The sequence below is a fragment of the Polypterus senegalus genome, chromosome 18 (genome assembly GCF_016835505.1).
Source record: "Polypterus senegalus isolate Bchr_013 chromosome 18, ASM1683550v1, whole genome shotgun sequence".
Classification (NCBI taxonomy): domain Eukaryota; kingdom Metazoa; phylum Chordata; class Cladistia; order Polypteriformes; family Polypteridae; genus Polypterus; species Polypterus senegalus.
Genome location: NC_053171.1, coordinates 39825010 through 39849109, shown reverse-complemented (window position 1 = coordinate 39849109; position 24100 = coordinate 39825010). Strand labels below are relative to the sequence as shown.

General features: G+C 39.0%; 1 protein-coding gene across 2 annotated transcripts in view; it reads right to left on the bottom strand.

Moving 5' to 3' along the window:
* Positions 1-24100, bottom strand: part of LOC120519151 (latent-transforming growth factor beta-binding protein 2-like) — a 389450-nt gene that overhangs the window by 266611 nt on the left and 98739 nt on the right. For both annotated transcript variants that reach the window (XM_039742299.1, XM_039742300.1), the window contains exon 3: positions 19457-19739. In XM_039742299.1, the coding sequence (XP_039598233.1) occupies positions 19457-19739 (283 nt within the window). The remainder of the gene's footprint in view (positions 1-19456; positions 19740-24100) is intronic.

The window sequence follows — 24100 nt, the reverse complement described above, 5'->3', positions numbered from 1 at the left end:
AAGTTTGCTCTCACTTCTTCCTTTATAACCCTGTGGCAGCACTACATCATTGCTATCTATGCATCAGCTTAGCACTGGTTCAGTTTTTGTTTCCACTGCATGCTTCCTACTGCTTAGGATGTGGCCAGTAACACAGCCAGGGAGCCCCTCTCCTGAAATGTATAATTTTATTGCATAAGACAGCCTGGAAAAGACTTGGATGTCATTTTTTGTTCAGCTTCGCTAAAGGACAGCGAGTTAGAAGAGGTCATGTATCAATATACAGTATATAAAATTCTTTTCACGTTTGAAACGGAAATTACATATGACCATGCAAAACGGAAATTACGTACGACCACAGAACATATTATAATACAGGAACTAATCACTTCGTTTGTGGATGCCATTTTTATATCGTCTTTACGAATTGTTATTATTTGTGTGAGAGCTATTTTACTGATATTGAAAAGAAGTAAACACAAACACACCGATCTATCCAATAGAAGTGCGCCCCGCATCGCCTCCACTCTGGACTCCAGTGCTTAGCCGTCTGCCGCCAGGCACGTTCTGACAGAGAAGTTTTATTTATTCGTTCACGTGACTGTCGCGGAAACTGCCACATTATAACTTTTTTTTAATTGGCAGTACTTGATAGTAGAAGAGATGAGGAAAACAGCTTTGCGTCTTTTTACTTTTTAACTGCACTGAGCTGTAAACAACGTGAAGATGACACCGCCTTCAGCGGCGAGGGGTCGTGAGCACAAAGTGGACCCTGGGAGGTGCGGTATGTCAGGCTGCTCCGTCGGGTCGAGAGCTTCGCAGTTTCAGGCAGCATCCTCTCTTCTCGCACTGTTTGTGACACATCGAGTCCCCCTCAGCTCCTGAGAGAGTGGAAATCTTTCTGAATGAGTGTGATCTGCGCCATCAAAACAAAACTCTTTGTAAATTGCCCTGTATGACTACTTACTGTCCCTTAAGCTGAGTTCAGGTCACTAAAACCCTGCAACATTCAAGGTTGCTTTTGTGATGAATTCTTTAAAGATGATGGAGGGTTTACATCTATGAAAATGTACTGACCTCTTCATGTTAAGTTTTGGACTTGGGAATTGTTTGGACCTTCTGCCCGTTAAGCACGGAAGGGCAGCGTCCACATTTCTCAGAATAATTTTTCTCTTAAATCACAGGCACGTAGTGCAAGGTTGTCAGGCAGAAATTTGCGGGATTGCATAGAAAATGTAATTTCTATACCACAGTGGTCGTGTAGCGCCTTTCACAAGGGATCTGCTACCGAGAGATGATCAAAATACATGCTGCTGTTAGTGCTACTTACCTGTTGTGTTATAGCGCCTTTAAAATGTACTTTACCTGAAAGCACTCCAGTACTGCTCAATGTATTTTTACTTCTTACATGTTAATGTTTTACTGTTTAATAATTTATATACTACATTTTGTTTTTTTCCCTTGCACTCAGTGAGCGAAGCCACTGGGTAATCAGCTAGTAAATACATATTTGTCACATTGAAGAAAAAGAGCTAACTGATCAATAAGTAGACATACTTTAATGCTGGCAAGGGAGAGTCACTATGTGAAAACTCAAAGAAGGTAACCACTACAGTGCAGTCGAACACCACAAGGTAGGACTAAACCCAAAGAGACAACAGAAAGAAATAATCCATACTAGTGAAAATCCTCTATGGGCTCCAAAGACTTCAAGACAAAGAACTGCCAACATCCCTTAAGAGGACAGGAACAGATAAAACAATAAGCACCATGACTGCTTGGACTTGGATCCAAAGTAAATTCAGCCTGTAACCTTGTAACTATGGCAAAGCCAAGGACTGTATTTGTATATATGTTTATGGTTGCTGGTATTACTGAAGCTGAAAGTAAAATAACACATGGGTTAGGTAAACCTTTTGCTTTTAAAATTCCACTTTTTAAATTTAAGACAAAATCCAAAGTCATACGAGTAAGATCCTTCCATTAAACCTACAATTGATGGTGCCAAAGCATGTAGAAACTTCAAACTATGAGACACACAAAGTATGAATACATAGTATGTAGGTACTGAGTAACTTGTAAACCAGACAAAGATTTATCTAACCAGATAACAGACCAGAAATCTTTTACAAAATCATTTAAAAATAAACTTTGAACAAATGCTTCTCTTAAGCAATTCCTTACACAAGACTGCTAGGTAATGACAAGTTCACAAAATTTATCTCCGTGCAAATTGAAATTTTCTTAGAGAGCAATGTTTCCCAAAAGATTTCTGCAGGAACACTCTGGGAAAAAAATTAATCTCGAAACAAATTGAGATTGTCTTCTAAATCTTTTTTTCCCCAGAGATTTCTCTGAGAACACTCTGGGAAATACTGAATGCAGCTTTAAGAAGAGAAAGTATGTTGTACAGTTCACATAATAATAAATTACAGACTAGAAGGGCATTAGAACTGATAACCAATATTTCTTTAAACATTTGGGAATATGCTAAACACCTGATGAGACACTTTACAGAAAAATGGTGTCTCTAAAATCAGAATATAATGTTTTACCTACAAAAGGAACAGGGCATCTTATTTTTCAGTCAAATTATCATCATTATGAAAATGAAGACATTGTGCTTGTTTAATTTAATATATTCTCCTACAGCATCGGAGACTCCAGGGGCCTCATGTATAACGCTGTGCGTAGAACTCACACTATAATATGGCGTAAGCACAAAAGCCGAAATGTGCTTATGCACAGAAAAATCCAGATGCAGGAATCTGTGCGTACTCTAACTTCCACGTTCTTCCGCTACATAAATCCCGATCAGCGTGAAAACTAACGCTCGTGCACGCGCATTATGTAACGCCCCAACTCCTCCCAGAATTACGCCTCTTTGAATATGCAAAATAATATAAATCGCCCTTAAGCGCAGCCTTCTGTGAAAAGACAATGGGAAAAGCACGGGGGAAATATAAGAATTTCAGTGAATACCAAGTGGAGGCAAAGGAAAAGCATACTATTTGTTCAAATAAACCGTGGTATAATCAACAAAAGGAAGTTGATCGAGTGACATAGCGTGTTGGAGAAACTTGAAAGCTCACGTTCACAAAATCGCACAGTGCCAGAAATAAAAAAGAAGTCACATATCAAAGTCGCCGTGAAAAGCCGAGTTGTAGCCCTCTGTCTGAGTGTCATATGAAAGCTTATTAGGGTACAGAGAAAAAAGGCACACAGTGGGGAAAAAGCACGAAATGTCAACTTCAATCTTGACATTTCTACTTTAATCACGTAGTTTATTTTGTCATTAAAGTAGAACATCATAAACTTCATCTTAAAATCGTTTAATTAACCAGTTTCTCAAATCACATCGTAATTAAAGTAGCACGTTAAATGCTTTGTTTTGTATTTGATCTTCTATGTGCTCTATGTGTGTGAATCACTACTTGCTTCTTAAACCGGCTCTCTTCCTCCAACTGGACACAGAGTCCATTACATTCGTGATATTACATCTCTCTGAATAACTAAAATACTAAGATGTATACGTGATGTCATTTTCATGATGATAGGAGTTAAAGCACGTTATTAAACGTGTTTCACTTCGATGAAATAATTTATTGCAGCAGTATCAGGGGCGGCTCTAGGCTTGTGGTGGCACTGGGCAGAGGAAGAATCAGTGGCTCCTTCACCTGCCAATGTCATGCACGGTGGATGGCCACGTCCGTTGCAGACACGGCATAGCCGCCTCGTGCTCATGACACAAGCATTTAACTTTTGCCGAAATTTGTTGCTGCGTTTTTTGCTGTGTTGTTATTTTCTCTTTCTGTTTTATATTCAATATATATTGGCGTAGCCGTCACTGCAGTCAGTGCTTTTCTTTCCCCAAGTAACTGATCGCCACACAATCAGCTCTGTAATAGATGTTAAGCCATCTGTAAGCTTAGTGCCGATTCTTCAAAACGTTTAAAGAACATTGAAATATCTTCGTAGTACATGTTTAATTATTCTATCCTTCACGACACTCCCAGTGAAGAATATAGATTATTTAAATGAAGTTAAAGTTTTATCTGTATAATTTAACAAACATATTTTGCTGCATTTCACCTTAAAAATGATATCGTCATCATATGCGCTTTATAAAGTGGCTCAGGTTGTGCGATATTATAACTGTAGTGCAAGTTTACAGTGGGGTGATTGTACTTATAAGTACAAACAGTTCTACAAGGAGCACTTGATTGACTGCATTTAAAGTTCTTGGGATTAAACTGTTTCTGAACCGCGAGGTCTGTACAGGAAAGGCTTTAAAACGTTTTGCCGTGGCTGAGTCATCGTGTCCTTGAAGCTGTATACTGATAATTCTCTTTCCGATCAGCTGCTGCTGTGATTCACACTCAGATACAGTGATATAAATACTCCGCGTGGTGCAGTGAGAGTAATATGGAAAAAGATGATCCGCTGTGGCAACTCCTAACGGGAAGAGCTGAAAGAAGAAGAAGAAAAATAAGAAGAAGAGGAAGGTGCAGTGAGAGTAACAACGCTAAAGCAGTTATGGTATTTGGAATACTATGGCTGATCCCTGGACCATTATATTGTTACAAGTTAATTACAATCAGATGCATTACACTAATAAACAATATGCAGTTAGTTTCGGTGTATTTATAAAAGCCGCGTCATGAAAATAATGAGTAATCACACAGGAATAGTACCATTGCTTTGACGCTGGGTGCCACCAGTCTGCAAAACCGAGCGGAGAACTTGCATACGACAAGGCATGAGGCACCGTGGAAAAGTGTGTGGCTTTACGCCAAGTGTAGGTTTTATACATCGCGATTTGAACGTGGAAAAGTTCTTACGCAACATTTCTGTGCGTACGCACCGTTTATACATGAGGCCCCAGGTGACTTACTATCTGCAGAAAAAACCCTTTATAGAGAAGAATTGAGAAAGCTATTTATTGTATTACACAAATTTGAATTTTGTCGCAATTATTTATGCATTGATTAAATAGTTTTCTACTATTCCAGAAGACTCAGCTCAAATAAAAAATATTAACTCAAATTATTTCAAACTACTATGTGGAGTCAGACAACTATCAACCCCTGTCTATTAAGAAAGGCAAACAAAGGATCGTAATAAAATAAAAACTTTCTTTTACAAAAATTATGTGAACAAAAACCAAGCTCAAAAGGCTAAAAGGAATTGCCTAAAACAGCAAAGTAAATCCAAGGCAAACAAGTCCAAATCACAAAAAATTAAAAAACAGTAGAAATACAGAGCACAGAGATCAAAAATCCAGTAAATTCACTATAAACACAGAAAATCACAAAACCAAGAAACTCATTTCTCCCAAGTGCATTCGAATGAACCACTAGGTACTGTGGGTTGACCCCACCTTTATAGGGCTAAGGGTAGTGCCTTGTGGTGATGGACAGGTGGTCCCACCTCTAAAGGGACCACCCACAAAATACAAGCAAAATAATGAAAACATACATACATGCATATAACTGAATTCTAAGAAAAATGCAAATAAACAGAAATAAAATTAATACAAGGAAAATAATCAAAAATGAACAAGGAGGACATAAACAAAGACTTGAACCTAACCAGGAGTCTCATGTGTAAACAGTGCATACACACAAAAATGTTGCATACACCCATTTCCATGCTCATGTCGAGATGTATAAAAACTAAACTTGGTGTAATGCTAGGTAGATTTTCACAGCAGTATGTTTCTGCTCGGTTTTGTAAATAGGTGGCACCCAGCGTTCATGACGAGGCCTTTATCAAATACACAGAAATTAAATGCATATCATTTACAAATTTAAGGCACTTTATTGTAATCAATCTGCAACAATATAATGGTTCATGAAATGGCCAAACTATTCCAACTACCATGGCTGCTTTATCATTGGTAGAAGACATTGCAAATGGAACAATTAAAAGAGAGATGTGTTTATAGATGATGATGACTGGCTTCTAAGTTGATTTCAATTTCCAAAAGCTATCCTCTTGGAGCTGTGTGCTGAACTGGGGCTGGCTTTAGAATGGTAGACTTTGAGGAATTGTGCGCTACCTATTTCTTTGCAAGTTCTGTCCACCCTCAGGTTTTTAGCCACAGGAACTTTTCAACATGAACTGGCTGGCTGATCAGGTATTTCTTAGTCATCACTGAGTCGCACCATGCCCGCTGTATGGGATGGTATTATCCACTTGCTATCCAGATATACAAGATTTCCTTACACTGTGGTTGAACAAGCAAACATCAAAGGGCGATTCGCAGCACATCCTGCTTTCCAAATGTAACTGGAGTGGTCGATTGGACGCACATCGAGGGAGGGAAGAGTGCAGCATGGAAGAATGATAGCTGGGTGCTGATTGATGCGGTAAGGGGGGGGCGAGACCCGTGGGAGGATGGGTTGGAGAGGGTGCTAGAAAGTTGTGTTTGAGGTTACGCAGTCAGTGATTGTTAAAGTAGAACTTTTGTGACACTTTATTACGTCAGTCGCAACAGTATCAAAAAAAGATAGTACAGATCTCATTACCGCAAAATAAACGGAAATTAGTTTAAGTCAGAGAATTTCAAAAACAGGGTTTAACTCACATGCATTTATTGGTTACTTTGCAAGAAAAAAATGATTAACTGCTGATGATGTGGATCATTTTGTCTGTGCTGAAATTCCAAACAGAGAAACCTATCCTAAATTATGGTAGTCATTAAAAACAAGTCTCACAGACCTCAGCATATTGGGGCACGAAAGATTCCAAATATTGTTTTTACAGAAGTTCTGAAATAAAAGTGAAACTAACAAAATAGCAACAATTCAAAGAAAAAAAAATCTTACAAGTGTGTATCCGTAAAACCAAACACGGGGGTTTGCGAGCGAAGAGATCAGGGGGCGAAGCCCCTAGTTTAAAGAAAAATAAATGTTCATGTAAAGTAGCCCAACAAAAAATAACTTAATAAAACAGCCTGACAAAACCACTAATTTTCAAAGAAAAACTCTCTTACTGGCTTAATAAAAATGTTTGTTTTAAACATGTAAATGCTGAAATTTCACATCTGAATTAGGCGAATGGACATCAAAGACTAAGTGAAACAGTCTTATCTTGGTTAAGCGCATAAAACTGTTCTCCACAGTGTTTAAGGACTGCTGTGCTACTTTTCAACCTGACACTATGTACACGGTCTGTGAATGAGGCTTCTTCTGCTTTGTAAAATGGAAGCATGTCTTGTCAGCTAACAGCATAGATGTAAGCCTTCCATCTAACAATCTCTAGTTAGTGGTTTGACACTTCTGTAAATGAAAATTGCCTGCCTTGCAGACCCTGCATGGAAAAGTCTCCACAATTTGTAGACTTGGTACTGATACTCAGTTTAGGATAGAGTGCAAGATGTGTAGTCCCGACATATGGAAGAGTACTTCTAGTACCAGTTTTAATCAATACTTCTTTTTGTTGTACTGTTGACAAACAGCAGTACTAGGATCAGCACTTTCACCATATTAATTTGGTTTAAACTGAAATATGGTGCTGTTGCATTTAATTTTATTTTTTGGACATGTGCTTATCTATTGCTGTCAGCTTCATATGACAGCATGCTCTGATTCTGATATCATCATGAAATTTTTTTAAAAATTTTTTTTGTGAGCATCTCCCAGGTATTCCCTGCACAATTAGAGTCATATATTTTGTTTCTAATCTGCCTTGCATCATTTTAAAGGTTGCTCTACTGTTGTTTACAATATAATGCCTACATTTAGTATCATATCCTTCTTTAGGGAATTAGACTCAATTGTAACATACAGTAATCTATGGTGAATTCAAAACAGCCATATATTTAAAAAAAAACATGATGCTACAGAGAGCTAAAGTTGACATGGTGCTACTGAACTTTTAGTTCTGATACTAGGCTGAAAATATTGACAAAAGTCCTCAACACCACACCTGCATAGTCAGCCCTCGAAAGAAAATCATTTTCAAAATCGTTTCTGTTGACTTAGCTCGGTGCTCCAGTCAGCACTAATTGTTGTCAGTTCAGTAGCAATATATTGGTTCGCCGTTTAAAAATATGGAACCAATGTAGGGCGCACTTTCCGGAAGAGAAGCTCTTATCTGTTCAGAGGCACAGAAAAAGGACAGGCAAGGCAGGCAATTGCTTGGAGCCCCCCAAGGCAGTCCATTTACAAAGGTACTCATTTTAACAACAAATTTATGGAAATTACCCCAAAGCATAGCATCAACACACTGCAACAGAAACCCTCCTGGGGCCCAATCTAGAGAGTGTGAGAATGTTGGGGTTTGTGATAAGCATTATTTTTTAAAATAACAGTAAGTGTTATCAGAGATGATTTCATAAATTATGAAGAGCATTAACATGTCTGGAGGGAAAAAATTAGATTAACTCACTTGGTTTAGAGAATTCGGCTATGTCTGCTTCAAGTTTAGCCTCTCCAGACTCCACTGTAGTCAGTGTGGGGCAAAAATCAGCAGAGCCAATTCAGCCACAGGGTGTGTGGGTAACAGTGGGATGGGGTCTAAGAAGTCAGAATGTAGTCCCTCTGCAGCCCTGACTGTTCCTATCATTGTGGTGAAAAGCTGTTTAAATCCTACTTGAGACCTACCATGTGCGAGGAGAGGCTTTCACCCCAACCACTAACTTCAGTAGCATGCAGTGTTCAAAGGTCCTTGGAGTTGGAGGACATAGCGGGTGCATTTATCATAGCCAAAATCCGAAAACAGCAATGTAATTTGGAAAGTTACAGTAATACCTTTATACAACATTTTTTTTGTTTTTTAAATTTCTACTATGTACACTTTTTATTTTTTTAAGGATTACAATATGCAATTTGTATTTATTTTTTTTACCATGTGTACCTTAAACTTATTTGCATTTTATTTACTTTATTTATTTTGATTTTTTTATTTACTCTATTATTGCTTTTCTATCTTCTCTAAAAACTTTATATTTATTGCAGTCTTTATTTAATCTGTTTTTAACAAAATTAAAATAAAGAATGTGTGTTTATTAAATCCTCCCTGTTGATTTTACTACATAACATTTTACCCTAAAATAATACATTTTCTGATGGTGAGACTGGTTAGTTGGAGGGCCCCATGGAGTTTTTTGCCTGGTGCCCCCATAGTCCCTAGAGTCACATTTTTATGTGTACGTAGCACCTATGATGATCAACTATCTTTATGGTATTCAACCTGTTGAAATCACTACGAATTGTGACATTTAGAGATCTCTATGTTGATAATGTTTTTTTATCTTTTAACTTTCATGCATAAATTGTAATCTTAAAGCAATACATTTCTTCTATATGCAAATTAGAAACCTCATCAAAAGCAGTCTGCTCCACTTCCCTCATCTCTCACTTATATATTTATTGATACTGGTGAGTTTGGGTGAAGACACACTGCATCACACATTACTGTATATCAAAACATTTGAAGGAAATTAGCCCTTGATGACCTCAGGAAATGAAAAGAGTGAGATCTTTCAATAAAATTTCACAAAATGAACAGAATTCAGGCATTCACAAAATATATTCACTTTCAATATGCAGCAGCTACAAATTGTTCATTGTTCAAATATATCTCGTATACAGTTGCCAAGCTACAACTTGTAAGCCATCTTATTAACTATGCCACTACTTTATACAGTGGTGTGAAAAATTATTTGCCCCCTTCCTGATTTCTTATTCTTTTGCATGTTTGTCACGCAAAATGTTTCTGATCATCAAACACATTTAACCATTAGTCAAATATAACACAAGTAAACACAAAATGCAGTTTTTAAATGATGGTTTTTATTATTTAGGGAGGAAAAAAAATCCAAACCTACATGGCCCTGTGTGAAAAGTAATTGCCCCTTGTTAAAAAATAACCTAACTGTGGTGTATCACACCTGAGTTCAATTTCCGTAGCCACCCCCAGGCCTGATTACTGCCACACCTGTTTCAATCAAGAAATCACTTAAATAGGAGCTGCCTGACACAGAGAAGTAGACCAAAAGCACCTCAAAAGCTAGACATCATGCCAAGATCCAAAGAAATTCAGGAACAAATGAGAACAGAAGTAATTGAGATCTATCAGTCTGGTAAAGGTTATAAAGCCATTTCTAAAGCTTCGGGACTCCAGCGAACCACAGTGAGAGCCATTATCCACAAATGGCAAAAACAATGAACAGTGGTGAACCTTCCCAGGAGTGGCCGACTGACCAAAATTACCCCAAGAGCGCAGAGACGACTCATCCAAGAGGTCACAAAAGACCCCAGGACAACGTCTAAAGAACTGTAGGCCTCACTTGCCTCAATTAAGGTCAGTGTTCACGACTCCACCATAAGAAAGAGACTGGGCAAAAATGGCCTGCATGGCAGATTTCCAAGACGCAAACCACTGTTAAGCAAAAGAACATTAGGGCTCGTCTCAATTTTGCTAAGAAACATCTCAATGATTGCCAAGACTTTTGGGAAAATACCTTGTGGACTGATAAGACAAAAGTTGAACTTTTTGGAAGGCAAATGTCCCGTTACATCTGTCGTAAAAGGAACACAGCATTTCAGAAAAAGAACATCATACCAACAGTAAAATATGGTGGTGGTAGTGTGATGGTCTGGGGTTGTTTTGCTGCTTCAGGACCTGGAAGGCTTGCTGTGATAGATGGAACCATGAATTCTACTGTCTACCAAAAAATCCTGAAGGAGAATGTCCGCCATCTGTTCGTCAACTCAAGCTGAAGCGATCTTGGGTGCTGCAACAGGACAATGACCCAAAACACACCAGCAAATCCACCTCTGAATGGCTGAAGAAAAACAAAATGAAGACTTTGGAGTGGCCTAGTCAAAGTCCTGACCTGAATCCAATTGAGATGCTATGTCATGACCTTAAAAAGGCGGTTCATGCTAGAAAACCCTCAAATAAAGCTGAATTACAACAATTCTGCAAAGATGAGTGGGCCAAAATTCCCCCAGAGCTCTGTAAAAGACTCATTGCAAGTTATCGCAAACGCTTGATTGCAGTTATTGCTGCTAAGGGTGGCCCAACCAGTTATTAGGTTCAGGGGGCAATTACTTTTTTACACAGAGCCATGTAGGTTTGGATTTTTTTCTCCCTAAGTAATAAAAACCATCATTTAAAAACTGCATTTTGTGTTTACTTGTGTTATATTTGACTAATGGTTAAATGTGTTTGATGATCAGAAACATTTTGTGTGACAAACATGCAAAAGAATAAGAAATCAGGAAGGGGGCAAATAGTTTTTCACATCACTGTATGTTTTGGGGATCTCCTACACTTAATCCATTTTTGGAAAAAAATCTGTACCTTGAATATCTTCTATCTTACATCTGATAGTCTTCAATTTAAAATCACTTCTAATGCCTTAAGAGAAATATCTGGAGAGATGCCAGATGGGAAAAAAGTGTGCTATGAAAACTAGTTGTAATATGGTATGCCACACTGCTTGTATGAAGACTTACATTTCTCAATTAGAAGGATCCCAATACACTTTTCTACAACTCTGAGCAAAAGTGATGTTTTATATAATCTCAGACTGAAAAAAAATCAACTTGAATGAACAGAATCTGGCAATAACTCCTTAATCCAACATTTAGCATGCAAGGCTTGTGCTGTGCTGAACAGTTTTTAATTTATTTGCTACTTTACCCTAGGAATACTGTATAAAGAGTCATTTTAGTTGGGGCTTTCTCATTGTCTAGATTTCTCAGTCAGGCTGAAGTTGAGTGCAGAGCTTCACGGACTGTCTTTGGAAAATACTATTGCATTTGCTATGTTGTACACATTTGCTCAGTGTTTGGATATTATGTTCTTAAAATGAAATAACAAAACAAGAAATAAATGAGAAAAATATACTTGTGTTTCCTCTAAACAGAGAAAGAGAAAGAAATATGTCTCTAAATATATATTTTTATCTTGTATAATCCTTGCATTATGAATAAACTATATCTTATCTCTAAGCTATATACTGTACTGTAATATATCTCCATGCCTGAACCACAAAATAGAGAAAGTGAAGATGTTTTAATGAGAACCTTTGTCAGTTTATGAACTTTGATTATAAATATCATATGGTATCTTCCTTCACATAATTTGGACTTTACTGCCAAGATGCAAGAGAGAGACCCTACATCTAACATGTACAGTGGGATGCAAAAGTTTGAGCGACCTTGTTAATAGTCATTATTTTCCTGTATAAATCGTTGGTTGTTACGATAAAAAATGTCAGTTAAATATATCATATAGGAGACACACACAGTGATATTTGAGAAGTGAAATTAAGTTTATTGGATTTACAGAAAGTGTGCAATAATTGTTCAAACAAAATCAGGCAGGTGAATAAATTTGGGCACCGTTGTCATTTTATTGATTCCAAAACTTTTAGAACTAATTACTGAAACTCAAATTGGCTTGGTAAGCTCAGTGACCCCTGACCTACATACACAGGTGAATCCTATAATGAGAAAGAGTATTTAAGGGGGTCAATTGTAAGTTTCCCTCCTCCTTTAATTTTCTCTGAAGAGTAGCAACATGGGGGTCACAAAACAACTCTCAAATGACCTGAAGACAAAGATTGTTCACCATCATGGTTTAGGGAAGGATACAGAAAGCTGTCCCAGAGATTTAAGCTGTCTGTTTCCACAGTTAGGAACATATTGAGGAAATGGAAGACCACAGGCTCAGTTCAAGTTAAGGCTCGAAGTGGCAGACCAAGAAAGATTTCGGATAGACAGAAGCGACGAATGGTGAGAACAGTCAGAGTAAACCCACAGACCAGCACCAAAGACCTACAACATCATCTTGCCGCAGATGGAGTCACTGTGCATCGTTCAACCATTCGGCGCACTTTACACAAGGAGATGCTGTATGCGAGAGTGATGCAGAGGAAGCCTTTTCTCCGCCCACAGCACAAACAGAGCCGCTTGAGGTATGCTCAAGCACATTTGGACAAGCCAGCTTCATTTTGGAATAAGGTGCTGTGGACTGATGAAACTAAAATTGAGTTATTTGGGCATAACAAGGGGCGTTATGCATGGAGGAAAAAGAACACAGCATTCCAAGAAAAACACCTGCTACCTACAGTAAAATATGGTGGTGGATCCATCATGCTGTGGGGCTGTGTGGCCAGTGCAGGGACTGGAAATCTTGTCAAAGTTGAGGGACGCATGGATTCCACTAAGTATCAGCAGATTCTGGAGACCAATGTCCAGGAATCAGTGACAAAGCTGAAGCTGCGCCGGGGCTGGATCTTTCAACAAGACAACGACCCGAAACACTACTCAAAATCCACTAAGGCATTCATGCAGAGAAACAAGTACAACATTCTGGAATGGCCATCTCAGTCCCCAGACCTGAATATAATTGAAAATCTGTGGTGTGAGTTAAAGAGAGCTGTCCATGCTCGGAAGCCATCAAACCTGAATGAACTAGAGATGTTTTGTAAAGAGGAATGGTCCAAAATACCTTCAACCACAATCCAGACTCTCATTGGAACCTACAGGAAGCGTTTAGAGGCTGTAATTTCTGCAAAAGGTGGATCAACTAAATATTGATTTCATTTCTTTTTAGTGGTGCCCAAATTTATGCACCTGCCTGATTTTGTTTGAACATTTATTGCACACTTTCTGTAAATCTAATAAACTTCATTTCACTTCTCAAATATCACTGTGTGTGTCTCCTATATGATATATTTAACTGACATTTTTTATCGTAACAACTAACGATTTATACGGAAAATAATGACTATTAACAAGGTTGCCCAAACTTTTGTATCCCACTGTAGATTCAGATTATAATTCAGAAAATCTGTAGAGTTTCTTCTGCTTATTTGTTCAAGCAGAAAGACTTAGCACTTTTAGTATACCCTGATAATTCATGAATAAGCATGTTAAGCTGTTTTGTGGGACTTTTTAAATATGTTTATATTGTCCATTGTAAATAGCTGCAAATTAAGGGGCTCTGCCTGAGGGACAGAAACTCTGTGATTTTGCCAGCCATCAGCTGGGAAATGGAGGTGTGAAACAGAGCTTGCGAGGAACTGTGTAATAGTCCCCCAGGACATTCGAGGTCAAGCATCTCTCTGTAGGAGCTAGGGAATTCACTTTATAAAGGGTTAGAGGCAGGGTTGTTGTTGTTGAGACTAGAATGAGGATAGCAGACCTTTGTGTTCATAGAGTTGGCAGCATAATGGTCCCAGCCCATGGGAGCAAAAACCAGGTTGTAGAATGAAAGGAAGAAAGAAAACAGAAAGATAACTTTGGAAATCTGAGCCGTCAGAGAGAGAAAAAGTATGTGAGGGATATAGGGGACATAGGAAAAGCCGCAGGTCCAGATGTATTCAGTCCTTGAATTCTAAAGGCCTGTGCTGACCAGCTTTGTGGGGTCCCCTGTCACCTGTTCAGTCTGTCCTGAAGGCTCCAGAAAGTGCCACTGCAGTGGAAGACATCCTGCATTATTCCTGTTCCAAAGAATACTACAGACCAGTGACACTTACATCTCACATCATCAAAACCTTTGAAGGGCTGGTTCTGGTCTATATGAGTCCTCATAAGGTAGACCAACTGGACCCACTGCTAGTTACCAATCAAACAAAGATTGGAGTGGAGGATGAAATTATCTGTCTGCTCCACAAGGCATATTCTCATCTGGACAAAACTAGCAGCACTGTGAGGATTATGTTTTTTTGATTTCTCCAGTGACTTTGGTACCATCCAGCCATCCCTGTTAGGAGATAAGCTCAGAGACATGCAGGTGGGTGAGCCAATGTTGTCCTGGATAAGGACTCTGTCAGGAAAATGGAAGTTTGTGAGACTCAAGAACTGTATTTCTGATATGGAGATGAGCAACCCTAGAGCACAACAAGGAACAGTCCTGCCTCCTTGTCTCTTTACTTTGTACACCTCAGACTATAAATATAACACATCCCTATGGGACTGATTCCTAAGGTAGGTTGAGAAATAACTGTGACTAACATTATGACTCTGTGTGTGATTCAGAAGCAAAGATATGCCTTTTGTTTTTTTCCAAAAAAGATGATTCAGTACACAAAAATGTTTAAATATAACCAAGTTTATAAAAATTGTGCAGCAAGGGATACACACACACACAGATGGTTTAATGAAAAGGTATAAGCTTTAATCACAAAACTCATTATGGGTTCAGTTATCGCAATTGATCGAAATATTGTTTTTTTCAAAAATGATAACTAAAAAAAACATAAAAAGTGCCCTGGAGCCATGCCAGGAAAAAACGCCCGTTTGCAAGCGCCTGGTGGCCAGGGCTACTATGGGGCCAAGTGAGGCACAGACCGAAAACGTAATGTTGGACAGCCCTCCTGTGAACCCATCACCTGCAGGAGCTCTTGGGGCTGGGTGTAATGTGACCTGGGCAGCGGCGGAAGGCAGAGCCCTTGGTGGACTGGAACCCAGGCACATAAACTGACTCTTGGGATGTGGAATATCACCTCTCTTAAGGGGGAAGAGACAGAGTTTGCTATTGGACCACTGTGCTAGGCATGGTTTGCCCATAACAAACACCATGTTCAAACATAAGGTGGCTCATAAGTACACCTGGTACCAGAGCACCTTAGGCCAAAGATCTGTGATCGATTTCATAATCATATCATCAGATTTGTGGCCATATGTTCTGCAGACTCAGTTGAAGACAGAAGCAGACCTGTCAGCTGATCACCATTTGTTGGTGTGTTGGGTCAGATGGTTACGGAGGCACCTGGACAGACCTGGAAATCCCAAGCAAGCATTGAGCATATACTGAGAATGCCTGGGAGAGGCCCCTGTCCAGAAGACCTTCAACTCCAACCTCCAAAAGAGCTTTTCCTGCAGAAAAAGAGTCTGAATGGACATCATTCAATGCCTCCATTGTGAAGGTATTTGCAAAGAGCTACATTCTGAAGGCCATAGGTGCCTCTTGAGTGGCTACACAAGGACCCAATGGTGAACACCAGAGGTAAGTGATGCCATCAGGCTGAAAATGATGGCCCTCCATGTACGGTTAACATGGAAGACTCTTGTAGCAGCAGAGAGTTACCAACAGGCCAACAAGGCTGTGGCCTTGGCAGTCAGGGAAGCAAAAACCCAGATGTGGGAGGAGTTCAGAAAGTAACTATCGATTGGGCTCAAACAGATTCTGGCAAACCATCAGACGACTCAGAAAGGGAAGGCAGGGATTCACACAGGCTATTCTAAGCAAGGGTAGAGAAGTGCTTTCCTGGACTGAACATGTTGTCTGATGGGGGAAGGAACACTTTGAGGAGCTCCTGAATCCGATTGACATTCCCTTGGTGGAGGAGGCAGAGCCAGCAGCTGATGGGGCATTAATGTCTATTTCCCTTTGGGAGGCTACAGAGGTAGTTAAGCAACTCTGAAGTGGCAAAGCCCCGGGGGTGGACGAGATGCACCCAGAAATGCTGAAGGCTCTGGATATTGTTGGGCTGTCATGGCTGATACGCCTGTTTAATGTTACTTGGTCATCAGGAGATGTGCCTCTGTAATGGCAGATCAGGGTGTTGGTCTCCATTTTTAGAAAAGGGGGACAGGAGGGTGTGTTCCAGCTATTAGGGGATCATACTTCTTAGCCTCCCTGGTAAAGCTTATGCCAGTGTACTAGAAAGAAGACTCCACCCAGTTGTGGAACCTCAGATCCAGGACGAGCAATATGGATTCTGTTCATGCCATGGAAGGATGGACCAGCTTGATTCTAGAGGGGGCATGGGAATAAGCTCAATGTGTCTACATGTTTTTGGTGGACTTAGAAGCTGCGAACTTCAGCACGCATTGGAACAATTTGCGAGTGTGAAGCTGGAGGTATGAGAATCAGCGCCTCCAAATCTTAGTCCAAGGTCATCAGTAGGAAAAAGGTGGACTGTCCTCACCGAGTGGAAGGTGAAGTACTGCCTCAAATGGAGTTTAAGTACCTTGGGTCTTGTTCTTGAGTGAGGGGAAAAGGGATGGTGAGATCGATAGATTGATTGGAGCGGTGAGCGCGGTTATATGGTGGCTATACCGATCTGAAATGGTGAAGAAGGAGCTGAATCAGAAGGCAAAGCTCTTGCTTTACCAATTGATCTACATCCCTACTCTCACCTATAGTCATGAGCTTTGGACAATGGCTGAAAGAATGAGATTGCAGATACAAGTGGCCGAAATGAGCTTTTTCAGCAGGGTGGCTGGGGTCTCCCTTAGAGACAGGATGAGAATCACGGACATCCAGACCCAGGGTTCGCTGGGAGGATTATAACCCCCAGATTGCCCGGGAACACTTTGGGATTCCATAGTATGAGTTGGCATGAGTGGCTGGGGAAAAGGACATATGGGTCTCACTGCTAAGACTGTTGCCCCTGTGACCTGGCATCAGATGAGTGGTGGAAAATGAATGAATGAATGAAAACCAGAATACTGAAAATGATTAGAAAAAATTGTAAAAAATGAAGAAAAACAAAACAAAACAAAATGAAAACTGGCATGGAGAGAATAAAACAAAGTTTTTCATCAGTTTTCTAAAAATTTGCTATTTTATGCATAGTAAGTTTCTGCTTCAAAAATACAGGCTGTATTTTTGTTTCATTCAACACAATTCACACTAAAAACTTTTTAAATTGCTATATCAAAATCATGCACAATAAATAAGTTGTTCATAACAGTCTAATACTATATACTTACTGCACATAGTATTGTATGAAATCTACAAAAGTCAAGTTAAGATGTATACAATAAAGTGGACAATCTACAGGTTAGTGACTAGAAAAAAGCCTAGATAAGCTGTGATGCACAGGGACACTGCTTGACATTCAAGGGATGCTACTCCCTGAAGAAAGGATGAAGAAGTTTTATGTGTCTCTATTATTTGAGCAACCATGACATACGTAAAGAAACTTAAGCATCAAGAACTCTACCTGTAGTCTGAAAAAAACTTCCATCAAATTAAAAATAGTACTATGGGAAACATACGTTAAAAATACTTGGTGTCTGTGATGGACTCTTAAGCCAAAATGTCTGATTTGCCTTGAATGCTTTTGTGCATGACTACCACTTCACAATTCATGAACTCTGGAATCCTTTTTTTTATAGTAGGGAGCCTTCTGTGATTTTTTTTATCTATACATACCAGTGTTATGAATTAGAAGTAATGTTTTACACACGTTTAACAAATGATGTGTCCCAAAAACTGCTGAGCTGCTGCCCTTACTCAGCTTGAGACTAGTATTAAACAGCATGTGATTATAGATGCACAAGATGTTTAAGCACCATTCCAATATTGGATGACACAAAAATCTACACAAATGGTTTGCAGATCAAATCTTGCATATTTCTGGTATATTTGTAAACATTTAACTGAACTTTTAGAACTGTAGGCCAAATAAATATGTAAGTGAAGTACATAAACCTGCAAGTATCTATGTAAACTATTAATATTAATGGTGAAATACACCATTATTTGGAAACTATGATTACCAACCATTACAGAAAGTATCTACTATAGAAATTTCATTGCTGTATAAACATAACATTTCAGAAAAGGCATCCCTGCTTGAAAATAGATTAGGTACAGGTCATGTCACTGCTATACATGTACAATAATATCTCAGAGTAGATCCTGGTGACCCTCACCAGCAGTCAGCCTTTTAGATGACTGTGTCTTCCATTCCCAAAAGATGGATAGTGGACAAGTACCTCTACAGAAAATTGGTAAGACCTGTCAGATTGGAGGCCAACAGATTTTGTGATTTTGTTATGCTCACAGGAAATGTCTGACACCTTGTGAACACACAGGTTTCAGCCTGGCTAATCTAAACACAGCTGACTCTAATAACCACTTTTTCTTAACACTTACTAGCTGCAAATCTGAAAGTCAGTATTCCATATTGGATAAAGCTTGACACTGAGCTCATTCATGTGAGCAGAGTAGAGAGGAATGCCCTGCTTTGGCGGGAGTCTGAGCATTAGTTAATATCCTCAGGGGTCATACTAAGCTATGTTGTGAAATGTTATTTTACAGGAAATGACACTCCAAGTTTTTCCCATTATTGTTACTAAAATACACATGAACAAATGTTCTTTTACTTAATAATAAGATCTGTCCAAAATAATGTTGGATCTGATTCCCAAGTATGAAACACAAACATCAGAGAAGATAGGACTGTATGACAGCATAAGAATGCAATAGATTTATTGAACGTATGATACAGAAGATATATAGTATACACCCCTGAGACTGACCTTATATTTAAAATTAGTTAAAAGAACCTTCTAACTTAGTTTAACACAATGTATTATTTGCTTGGTAGACCCCTCTTTTTTTAATCTTTTACTGTTATCTTATATTTTTTGTTATTAGTGGGCATATTGCCACAGGCACAGCTTTCAAAAATGGTTTCTCTTTGTTTTTCTTTCATTTGAAATAATTAGGACAGAATTGTTTTTTCTTTCAGCAAGAATTTTAATTGACTTACGTGGAAGGAACTTGGCTTGTGGATGCAGGTTTATTTCTGGAATTTGGGATGCTTTCACTTCTGTTTCTAGTCAAATTTCCTCGTACGCTGGCTTCCAGTTTTCTTCTGTCAAGATGGGCTGAAGCTGCCCGGACTGGCTGGAGCACTCGTGAGGTGCCTGAGGGGATATATACCTGTTCGGGGGCCTTTTCCTCGCATCTAGAACCTTGAAAGCCAGAGCGACAAACACATGTCTGTGGACGACTGCATGAGCCACGATTTTGGCACGGAGGGTTGCAGTCAGCTAGAAGACAAAAAAAAAGAAACAAAAAAAGTATTAAAACCAGCTTTTTCTCTGTCTGTTCGTGATTACTACATCGGAAATAGACTCATACTTCAAAAGTATACAAAGGTAGAATTTTCAGAACACATGTATTTCGTTGCCGTATTCCTCAGTAACACAATACAAAATACAACTCCACCAAAATATTAATGGAACATCACAGTCTAACACTAAGTCAGTGAATCTTCAGGGATATCAATCAGTACAATTAGAAAGCATAAGTGATTGTGATTCAACTTCACTTGTGTCACTTCGCTGTATAAATGAAAGCGACAACAGGTACATTGGAGAGGCAACAGCAAGACAAACCACAAACAGGGAATGGTTTTGCAGGTGGTAGCCACAGACAACTGCTCACTCCTCACCCTTCCTGACTGATTCTTCTCTAGTTTTGCATTTTGCTAATTTCCTTGTCACTACTGGTAGCATGAAGCAGTACATGCAGGTAGTCCAGGTCCTCCACGATGACACAACCATAGGTGATGTCGCAAGAAAGTCCTAGCACAATCTCAAGAGCATGGAGGAGATACTAGGAGACAGGCCATTACACAAAGAGAGCTGGACAGGGACGTAGAAGGGCATCAACCCAGCAGCAGGACTGGTATCTGCTACTTAGTGCGAGGAGGATAATAAAAAGCACTGCCAGAGCCCTACAAAATGACCTCCAGCTGGCTATTGGTGTGCATATTTCTGACCAAACTGTCAGAAACAGATTTTATTAGGGCAGCATGAGGACCTAGTGTACTCTAGTGGGGCCTAAACTCACAAACCATCACCAGAGGGCTTGATACGCATTCACCAGAGAATACCACAATTGGCAGTTCCGCTATTGGTGTTCTGTTCTCTTTACAGATGACAGAAGGTTCACACTGAGCACATGTGACAGACGTTTAAGAGTCCGGAGGCGCCCTGGTGAACGTTATGCAGCCTGCAAAATCATCCAGTGCACACAGTTTTGGCAGTGAGTCAGTGATGGTCTGAGCAGTGTATTTTAGTGGGGAGCTGCACATTAGCCCTTACACACATCATTCACAAGATAGAATACGTTGGGTTCAGTAGCATAGCAGGTATGAAACGATGAAATTTTCAGACAGAAAAATCATTTTATATTTGCTCATCAACACTTTAGGCAGAACTTGATTTAGACTTAAAAACCTTCAAGTTTTGTTTGAAATTCTATATTTTCCAGCTTACAATTAATAATTCTCCTTTTCCTATTACACATGAACTATGATGATGTCCCAATTTATCCACTCATTAATTGTTTTAACCTTGTGGACAGATGGTGGAAATACAGGCTGAGCCCAGAGAAGTATTGGGGTTTTCTCTCTCTTTCATTCTAAGGCAGGTTTGGACAAAACAAGGAAATGAGGGCAAAAAGCACAAAAACAGAACAAAAAAAGCGGCCATCTTGGCTTCAAGATTATAGGCTTGAAAGAGTGGTCTGGTTCATAGAGCTCCATCCTCAATCAAGACTGGGTACAAGTGAGATGGGGACGTCGTTTCTTTACGGGTCTCTGACCAGAATGGCCAGAGTAAATTGCCCTCAAGGGGTGTCTTCTTGGGGAAGAGATGACACCATTAGTGACAGTGCCCCCTCTCACCCTGAGGGGGTAGAACTTAGGTGAACCCAGAAGGGGCTCCTCTGACACACCTGAGTGACAGTATCTGGTACAACAGGTATGAGGCAACTTTGTGCAGTACACTTGCACACATTCCTTTTTTTTTTGCAATCAAATATTTATTAAGATCCTTGTTCCAATGTATTTGTGCTCTACTAATTTAGTACTTAAAATTAAAAAGTACCAATATGTCAATCAGTGTCCTGCACAAGCTACAGTATGTTTAATTTTAAATTTTTAGGTGTGCAACACATTAGTTACTAGGCATTGATTTACGCTCTGCTGCTTTCTAGATGTCTAGAAACAACATGTTCACTCCTATAATCAAATTTACTGAAGGAGCGTACACTGAAAGCACTGATACCATTTTTGTGTTATTATTGTTTGTGTGTTTTCTTTAACCTAGCCAGTCAAAATAAAGAACCCCGATGTCTGAAAAACACCCAAAATATAATGTGTAATTGTCACTTCAAATTGTTTGCCTATAATTCTTAAAAAAGGCCTAAAGTAATTTAACTGTAGACAGTTTGATATTTGACCAAGCAGTGGGCAATGCTGCGGTATTCATACCAAATAATTATCGCCTATGTTAACAAGAAGTGACTAGAACATTACATGTTTACTTGTTCTCATGTAGTGCAAGTCTAGTAACAAAAAAACTTCAGATAAATATTAGACCAGGCGATGATCTGTTAGAGACCAGCAGATATTGTAGCTTAGCTCTTCGTTTCTTATTCTTCCTTAAAATTGACCTTTACACTGCATTTTCAAATGGTTTATGCCGAGAACTAATCTTTTCACAGGAAAACACCTTAATAGTTCATGTAATGTTAAACATGGCTCCCAGTCAAATTTGCTTACAACTTTTTACAACAATGTACAATAGGTCAGTGGTGCCAAAAGTCAAGATTTACTCTTGAAAATATATTATAGAGGAGTTTCTTCACCCCATTTGTGTATTTTTCTTTTCAATGTGAGTTTTTTCTCTTAGTTGCCAATCCTCACACTTATCCATTTACAATAGTGGCAAATGAGCTGCTCTTTAAACTACCAAACACATACATACATAAATAAATACATACATACATACATACATACATACATAATAAAAGTGGTAAATAAATGAAACTTCAATAAATAGAGGCTGGTGCAAGAAATGTTGCCACTATTGATTTGGTTGTGCTTTTAATTTATTTTGTGGTACTTGTTTTTCATCCTTATTCTTGTATTAATTTAAAAATGTAACTGCCAAAAAGCTGAGCATTTATCCTTTAACTTTGGCAGAAAAATAAAACATTTGGTAAGCTTAAAATCAACATTTTCTCCTGAAGTAAATAGTTTTATATCTTCCAGGAGGTTTTATGTTGTTTGGCAGTAGGCATTTTACAATTCAGCTATGTGTCAGTAGATGGGGAATTGGAACATGATGCATTAATGTTAAAGATGATTAACAAGTTGATGGTTGTCAGTGACTAAGTGTTGAACTAACTACTTTGCATACCCTAAACATTTACAAGAAAAGCTAGTTGGGTTTCAAAGAAATGGAGAAACTAATTAATTAAAGCCCACTGTTGTAAATACTGGAGAAAAACATCTATTCATTTAAATGTGAACAAATTTACAAAACTGAGACTTTGGCTGCTAACTCTACCACACAGACTGCTTAAAGGAAGAACAAAGGACTGAGCAAGCATTTAATCAGAAATGGTAACATCCATCCATCCATTATCCAACCCGCTGTATCCTAACTACAGGGTCATGGGGGTCTGCTGGAGCCAATCCTAGCCAACACAGGGCGCAAGGCAGGAAACAAACCCCAGGTGTGGCGCCAGCCCACCACAGGGCACTCACACACACACCCCCCACACACCAAGCACACACTAGGGACAATTTAGAATCACCAATGCACCTAACCTGCATGTCTTTGGACTGTGGGAGAAAACCCACGCAGACACGGAGAGAACATGCAAACTCCACGCAGGGAGGACCTGGGAAGCGAACTGGGGTCTCCTAACTGCGAGGCAGGAGTGCCACCGTGCCGCCCCGAAATGGTAACATAATACACTTAATTTCAGAAGACTGTTAATTCATCTGTTGTTCACTGCTAAGATATCCTGGGACTAACTCTATTTAATTTATTTTCAAAGTTACTATATTTAAGAAGTAGGAAGATGAACCTAAAAGTACAGAAAGTGAATAACCCATTATTGTCATACTGATATTTTCATATTGGTTTCTAAAAAGATGGCATATACAGAATAACTGATGGCTTTTTATTACAATATTCATTAATAAACTGACATTTTTAAACAGTAATTAAATTTACCATTAGAGATAATGCTGACAGTAAAGAAAAATACATCTTCTCTTTCATACATTTCTATCCATCTATTTTACATTAACTTAATTAACTAAACTAGTGTCATTTGATGCAAATCAGAAACTAGGCCTAAACGGGACAGCAGTCCACTGAACATCAGACATGAGGAAAACATGCAGACTCCACACAGACAGTGAATAGACTAGGATTTAGACCCACATACCTGAAGCAGAAAGCTAACAATCTCCGGTGTTACTGCTGTTTTATCTACTTTCTTAATATTGTTTTTACAATTTTAGTTTCAGAGCTTTAAAAAATTGTGTAGAAATTCTTAATGTAAATGAAATAGTTGCAATGGAAACCAGTGATCTGGCTCATTT